The 7,603-nt window shown below is 51.5% G+C and overlaps 2 protein-coding genes across 2 annotated transcripts in view; both read right to left on the bottom strand.

Moving 5' to 3' along the window:
• The window catches only part of NAT9 (N-acetyltransferase 9), a 223,891-nt gene that overhangs the window by 99,006 nt on the left and 117,282 nt on the right, over positions 1-7,603 (bottom strand). The window lies entirely within an intron of this gene.
• GRIN2C (glutamate ionotropic receptor NMDA type subunit 2C) overlaps positions 161-7,603 on the bottom strand; it is a 29,793-nt gene continuing 22,350 nt past the window's right edge. Inside the window, exons 9-13 of the mRNA XM_069076483.1 lie at positions 6,478-6,707; positions 5,818-5,978; positions 5,230-5,417; positions 2,698-2,930; positions 161-2,403 (exon numbers count right to left, since the gene is read on the bottom strand). Of these exons, the coding sequence (XP_068932584.1) occupies positions 1,165-2,403; positions 2,698-2,930; positions 5,230-5,417; positions 5,818-5,978; positions 6,478-6,707 (2,051 nt within the window). The 3' untranslated portion in view covers positions 161-1,164. The remainder of the gene's footprint in view (positions 2,404-2,697; positions 2,931-5,229; positions 5,418-5,817; positions 5,979-6,477; positions 6,708-7,603) is intronic.

The raw sequence follows: 7,603 nt of genomic DNA, 5'->3' as shown, positions 1-7,603 counted from the left end.
TCTCTCTCCCCCCCTCTCTCCCTCTCTCCCTCTCTCTCTCTCTCTCTTTCTCCCTCTCCCTTTCCCCACCACTGCCACCACTTGCCAGAGCCAGCTGGAAGAAAAGTGAAGCAAGAGAGTCAGGCCCCACCATCGCCCCCTCGCCCACTCAGGGCACTAAGCTTTGTCTTCTGCATGACCAGTTTCCACATCCTATTTCTCCTCTTATCCCCCAGTGCTTTACCCACTAAGGTGGTGTACCTAAGGCCACCTTCCTATGGGCAAACCCCCAGCATCCCAAGGCATTACATGTCAGGATAACTGCTTTCTAACCCAAAGGGATGATCTCTGAAGATAGGATTGCAGGCATGGTGGCAGGCCAGCGGGCCTTCTCAGAGCCCATCAAACCCTACTTCCTTAGCATCCCTGTAGGCCCTGGTAAAGGCCCAGGGTACCTTCCCACAGAAAAGGGTTGTACCTTCCCACAAGAAGTGGTTGTCTGAGGCCTTGGATGCTGCTAGGTGACATGGGCTTAGTCATGATGCCAGGAGGATATGCATGCCCCAAAGCTTGAGGAAAAGCTATATGGGATCTACCTCTGAAAGATACAGGAGGCAGCCATGGGCCAGTCTTTCTCAAACTATGTTTAATAACCCAGAGTCTGATGGAGAGAAAACTTCATATGAATGGGAGAGAAAAATCCCTGCAGTCATCTCTTTGCCTCAAGGCTCTCTCATTCCCAAGTCCAGAGCAGTTAAGGTGCCAGACCAGGCCCAACTGCCTAGTAACAGGAAACCCAGAAGCCACTCTGGGCAGACCCAGGTGTCCCTGTGCCTCTGACACTCCCTCACTTCCATTCTTGGGGGCAGAGAATGGGGAGATGGAAGACACACGGTAAGACAAGGAGAAGGCAGCTCCTGGGACCCTGACCCTCTCCTCTGGGGTCAGAGATCAGCAAGGTCACAGGGATGACCATGGAAGATGTGGCTACTCAGTCTGTATAACGCTATTCAGGGCAGAGTCTGGGATGACTGCTTGGCTACACCTTGAAAGATCCAGAATCAAGAGCCTATGTGCCCTTTGACTGAGACAGATCCCAGGGGAGAATCCATCCTGCTTCCTGCCAGCTCTTTAGCTAAGGTCTCCTCCAGTAGTACCCACCAGGTGAAGGAGCACACACCTATCTCATACCTCTGATTCTAGGCTGGAGACCCTTCTCCAAGCACAGGGCCCCAGGGGGCTGTGGGTTCTGCAGGATATAACCCCTGCTTCCTTCAACTCCCCCCACCCTCCACTATCCCTGTAGCCAGTGCCCAGCCCTACCAGAGTCCTGCCCCTGTGCTTTCGAGATCCCCAGGTCTCAGTGAGCCAGGGGGCCCGGCTGACACAGGATGGGGAATGTGGACATAAAGAGCCCCAGTATACTGGCAGAGGGGCACAGGGGTTGAGGCAGTATTGTCTCTGCAGCATGGTGGGAGCACCAGGAGGTGCCCCTTCCTGGCATGCCTCCCTGTAGGAGGGCAGCCAAAGGGACTGGGCCTGGGCCAAACGCTTCCATGACACTTGGGCGTCAGTGCCAGAACAAGAAGGACTTTCCCTCACCTGAACAGCCTGGGAAGGGCACAGGGCAGGCATTGAGGCTATCGGTGGGGTCAGGCCAGGTGGAGAGCAATACTCAGGCATTGACCTTGGCCAGGAGCCCTGGCGCAGGCATTGCCCATGGGACCAAGCTGAGCGCAATAGTGCCTCCCGTCGCGCCAGCTGATCAGGTCCCAGGAGAGGCAGGTCCTCAGGTTCTGAGGGCTCTGGGAAAAGTGGGAGAAAGGGGCGGCCTGTCCGGTCTGCCCAGAGGAAGGATCCATGGGTACAGGGAGCAGGTGAGATCGGGCACTCAGGGGGCTGGCACCCACCTGAGGCTGAGAACAGCCTGCCTCCATGTCCTGAACCCATTCGTCGGGGAGACCCCTTGCCAGGACACCCAGGTGCCTGAGAGATGTCAGGCAGGGGCAAGGTAGGTGAAACAACATGGGCAAGGGGCCGAAGGACCCTTTGAACCATCAGGTCCCTAGCCCTACCCTGGCCTTTGTGACCAGGGTCTTGGGGACCTCCCCTGGGGATTGGGGACCAGGCAGTTGAGGCTCTGCTGGTTTTGCCAGGCAAGCTCAACGTTCCACTTTGCAGCAGCAGTTGGGGGTTTTGAAGGGAGAAGGTAGATGGTGGAGGCTCACAGCGCTTGCCCCAACTCTCAATGGTGCGAGTGGCACAGTCCAGGGAACTTCCCACACTTGCCGTATTCACCATTTTCTTTGCTGCCTGGAGCATCTTCAACACGTTGGCCTGGGCAGAGCCTGCTGTCAGGTCCGGGCTGGGGGACCTTGTGGGGCTACTGAGGTTCTGTACCCCACTAAAGCAGCTGTAGATCCCCTGAGCCAGAAGAGAGGAAGAAGGTGATGAGGACGCTTGATGGGCAACAGTGACCAAAGAGACTACTAGCCCTGCAGAGCTGTGGGTTCAGAGACATAGCAGAAGGGAGATGGCCACACACCAAGGACCACACCTCCAGAGTCACCAGCCCTCAGCCTCTCCATCCAGCCCTGGGGATCTCTAAGCACATTCCCAGTAGGATAAGCTCTTTTCTGCAAGCATGGCAGTAATGGGGATGGTCAAGACAGGGGGCAGGGATGCAGACAAGGCTGAACTGATCCACACAAGACCTACCCTGCTGAAGGCCAGTAGGAAATCCAGCCTTGGAGTATGTGGCACAGAGTGGCGGAGTTTCCAAAAGACCAAATGCTCCCAGGCAAAGACAAGCAGGGCCAGCCCCATGGCTACCAGGAGCATGTAGAAGACCCCTGCCATGTTGTCAATGTCCAGCTTGCTGCTCATGACCTCATTCTTCTCGTTCTGGCAGATCCCTGATAGCCACACTGTTTCCAGCTTTTGGGTCTCCCCTGGAGAAGGGCAGATCAAAGCTAGGGTAAGGCTTCCTCAGCCACCCCCTCTTCTCCCACTTGTCTACCCCAACACAGCATGCGGCAGGGGATGGTGGCAGAGAGAAGGAAGCAGTGAATTAGGTATCCTGAAATCTCAGAGCTAGAAAGGACCACAAAGGTCATATGGTACAACCTGGGCCTGAACAAGAGTCCCCTCTACAATAGACCTGATGAGTGGCCATCAAGCAACTGCCCACTCCCTGCAAAGGCTGACATTCCACTTTTGGACAGCTCCTAATTGTTAGGAAGGCATTCCTGATATCAAGCCAAAATTTAAAATTTGCCTCTACAATTTCCACCTTCCTGCCTTCTGGAACCAAAAAAACACAGCTAATCTCAAGTTCATGGTAACATTCCTTCAAGGACTTGAAGGCAGTTGTCACATCCACCCTATCTCCTCTTTTCCAGGATAAACATCCCCCAGTTAAATTTAACCAATCCTCAAGTGTTATATATTTGAGCCCTTTCACAATCTTTGAGAAGGAAACTTGGCATAGTGGTGCCTGCTTGTCATCTTTGCTGCTGGGATGGTGGATCTCTTGAGCTCAGGAGTTCTGAGCTATAGCAGAACTAATGCCGATTAGTGTCTGCAATAAGCCTACCAGTAAGGCAAACTCCCAGTAATGGGGGTCCATGAGGCTTCCTAAGGAGGGCCAAAATTGCCCAGGCAGGAGACTGAACAGATCAAAGTTCCCAATCAGCCTGGGGATTTGAGTAATCACTTCTAGCCTGGGTGAGAGAGGGAGACCAGTTCTCAAAATCAAAACTTCAGCAAAATCAAGGAACAGAGCCTAAAAAAACATCCCCAGAAGCACTCCTGTTCAAGAAATAGCATTTAATCACCCCCTAGAAGTGGATTATCTGATCTTATAGAAACAACAGGTGTTTCCCCAAGTCTAAAACTTTCATTGACCTAGAAGGCAATTTGAGGCTTCCAGGTCCTTTATATGCCTGACACAGATTCCCCTGGGCCTGGGACCCTGCTTCTGTGACTTGGAGAAGATCTCCATTGGGTAACCATACATAATCCACAAAGGTAAAGAACCAGGAAATGGCCATAATATGAAAGCTGTCATCTTTTCCCAGAGAAGTCAGCCTCAGACAGAGGACAGGAGCAATGAGGTTAAAAGCTGGATGGAGGAGCAGATGTTCACATGGCTCAGAACCCTCCTCAGACCCTTCTGAACTAGGCTCCCTCACCCCCTCACCTCCTCACTCACTTCGCGCCTCAGACAGGGCATCTTAAGCTTTCTTTGTGAAATGGACCCCTTTGGCAGTATAGAAACCTGGTGGGTAGGTGGGTGGGTGATTGTGCTTTAGTGCTTGAAGAGGACCAAAATGAAGTCACTATGCCAGAGTCAAGTTTCAGTGTGTCAAACTGTGACTGATCAGACCAACACAAGCTCAGAATGCTCTGCCACAGCCTGGGCACAAATAATCCGTGTGAACATTCACGGTGGAAATTCTAAATTGGCTCATCTTGTTTCCTTTGAGCCATTTCAATTCTGCTTTGCTCATAAAGCACAGCACCTTCTCTGATGTGGGTGATTAGGCCAGTATCTCCCATGTCACACTCCCATGTCTCTTCTCAGAATGTTCTTTAAAATTTTAATTTTAAAATTAGTCATAATTGAAAGAAATACTAAATTTCAGTTACAGGTTACAGAAAAGTATAATTTTTTTCCCATTCAAGTTCACTGGTCCCCTGAAATCTACCCACAGACCTTTGGTGGGGGGAGCAGTGGACCCTTTTAGGAATTAAGGACCCTTGCCCTAGATCTTTCTTCAACTCTCTCCCTGTCTTTATCCTGCCCTCTCCACCTAACTATCCTTGTTCCTTTCCCCTGCCCCAGTCTCCCATGACCCCTAGAACCTCATGTCTTATTCTGTGAGGGAGTAGACCTCAGCCATTAGCTCCATGATCTTCACTTAAGTCCCTTCATGGGTACTCCCAGACCAAATTGCTTTCCCTAAACTTATTTCCCCATAGTCACAAAAAGTTTAAGAGTGCTCCTGTTCCCCACCCTTCTCTCCATCCCACTACATAACAGGAAGAGACAGGGGACCTAGATCAGAAAAGTTAGCTAAGCAAAAGGAAGCATGACAGAGAATCAGAGTTAGAAGCCAGCAGCCATCTGGGCACAAGCTTCTTTGCTGGTGCCCAAGGAGCCTCAAGCCAGCAGTGTCAGCCTCTTAGGCAGCTATGTCCCAGCCATAGGCCCCACCCTGGGTGCTAAAGGCCCCCAGCACAACCCACCGTCCCCCAGGAACTGTAGGAGCGCCAGATCAATGGCCCGTTTCCAGCGGGAGTCCTTCTGCAAAGCGATGCCGTATCCCGTGGTGGCAAAGACCTTGCCTGACCCAATGGTCACCAGCTTGCAGCCCTCATCTTTGCCAGCCATATAGTTGAGAACAGCAGCATCATAGATAAAGGCATCCAGCTTCCTAGAGCCAGGCAGAACCCTCCGTGTCAGGAATAGGCACCAGAGGGTGACGGGATCTCAGCCAGGTGGATACTGGCTAGATAATGCCAGGAAAGGAGCAGGCCCTGGTACAAATAGGACATGTTCCTTCCCCCACCCCCACAGTTCTTTCTTTCCCTGTTCCCAGGGAATAAGACTCTACATCCCCCCTCCCTGGATGTCCCATATGCAACTTATGTGGGTATTCCTTGGCCCTCCCATACTGGGGTACTTCAAGAGACCAAAAAGGGGGAGAGAACTAAGGCTCACTGGGCGGGAAACAGATCCCAAGGGAGACAGAGGAGTGGAGGGTCAGATGCCAAGCCTTGGGGAAGAAGATGGAAGCCAAGGCTTAGAGGACCCAGAAAGCCAAGGTGACCTACCCCATCTTGAGACTGGTGAGGGCATCCTCCACCGAGCGCTGGTTGAACTTGACCATGTGGCTATGCATGTCGCGGTAGTTGCTACGAATATTGCGCTCTGTGCTGCCATTAGGCACCGTGCCAAAGCGGAAGGGAGGGTACTGCTCCTGGGGCCGCTGGAACTTCAGGGGAGAAGCCACCACATCCATGCACTCCTCCCAAGGGGTGTGCCCTGAAGACCACCCCACCCACAGCTCTTGCCTACCAGCTGCAGCTCCCTCTTTTTTATTATTTCTTCTCCTCTATACTGCCTCAGAGGTTCCCTGATTGGGGGAGAGGGTCAAAAACCTAGTTACACAAGCCAGGGCTTGGGTCCTACTGGTACAAAAGGCTCCACAGCCCCCTTACTCATGCTCTGTTGCTGAACTGCCCCTGTCTGGATCTGTCTCTCAAGTGGTTGGGTGTTGGTGGATAGGGCAAGAAGCCTGCCCTACCAGTGAGGAGATGGCACAAGGTGGGGTGGGGTGGAGATGGGCACTTCAGCTCTCTTTTCATCTGATACCCAAACTGTTCTACTCCTAGCCTTTCTTGTCTTTTACCCCATTTCATCTCTCCTTCCTTCTCCCTTTTGTCTCTCTTTCTTTCCCTGTGCTCCCCTCTGCCCTGTGTTGGGTACCTTACCTTCTTGTCACTGAGGCCAGACACAGTGTCAATGTACTGCTCCTGAATCATAAAGGCAGCCAGGTTGGCTGTGTAGCTGGCAAGGAAGATGACAGCAAAGAAGGCCCAGACAAGTACCATGATCTTGCTGGTGGTGCCCCGGGGGTTCTCAATAGGCACTGAGTTGTTGAAGACCAAAGCCCACAGCAGCCAAATAGATTTGCCAATAGTGAAGGAGGGACCCCCAGACTCTGTATGGGTGAGGGGCAATGGTGAGAGGTCAATGAAATGGGGGACCAAACACCACCTCCTAAGGAATTGACTTCACTTGTCCTCTCCCCTCCTCTGCCTCCTTCCCCTTTCCCCCTCAAACCAGAAAACCTCAAGAATTATAGCCCAAAGCCCAATGGCAGTTGTTTTGTTGGTTTTTTGTTTGGGAAGGGGGGATTGGTAGAAAGCAGATTCATAGAATCATGGAATTTAGAGCTGGGAGATACTATAAGATCACCCCACACAATTTCCAGATCACTTTTTAAATCTTAAAGCCTTTAAACCATATAGAAACCATATAGAGCTATTATCTGTTAGAGACACACCTTGGCAGGATGGATTAGGTCAGTCCTGAAGTCAGGAAGACCTGGGCTTAAGTGCTGCCGGTGACATATACCATGTGACTATGGTTGGTCACAACCTCTCTCTGAAGGCCCCTCAAGTAATGATCTACACCACAAGTTGCTAATTAGATGCTTTTCTACATCTGGTGAGGTTTTAACATTGGGAATTCCCTACACAGATTGAGTTTTCTCCAATACTCCCCCACCACCTCCCCATATCTAATAATTAGTTGAGTAATTATTAGTAATATTGGTAGAGTACCCACAAGCCCTCCAGGGCAATAGGGAGGCTTCCTAAGAATGAGCTTGATCTAATCAACCCAAATAAAAGAATTAATTCCAAATTGGCTTAGAGTGTTTTCACAGACAAAGAAGCATTCTCCTGGGGTGCAGGGTGGGAAGATAGGAAAGGGATAGGGGAGACCCTGGGGGAGAGTATAAAGGAAACTCCAAACAAGAGCAGTCGGGAATCATGGCCATGCCAAGGTGTGTGTGTGTGTGTGTGTGTGTGTGTGTGTGTGTGTGTGTGTGTG

This window comes from Petaurus breviceps, unplaced genomic scaffold (genome assembly GCF_028583685.1).
Source record: "Petaurus breviceps papuanus isolate PSGF00001 unplaced genomic scaffold, PetGlider_PUasm1.0 90925, whole genome shotgun sequence".
NCBI lineage: Eukaryota > Metazoa > Chordata > Mammalia > Diprotodontia > Petauridae > Petaurus > Petaurus breviceps.
The sequence above is the reverse complement of the archived record's forward strand: the minus strand, read 5'-3'. Positions and strand labels throughout refer to the sequence as shown.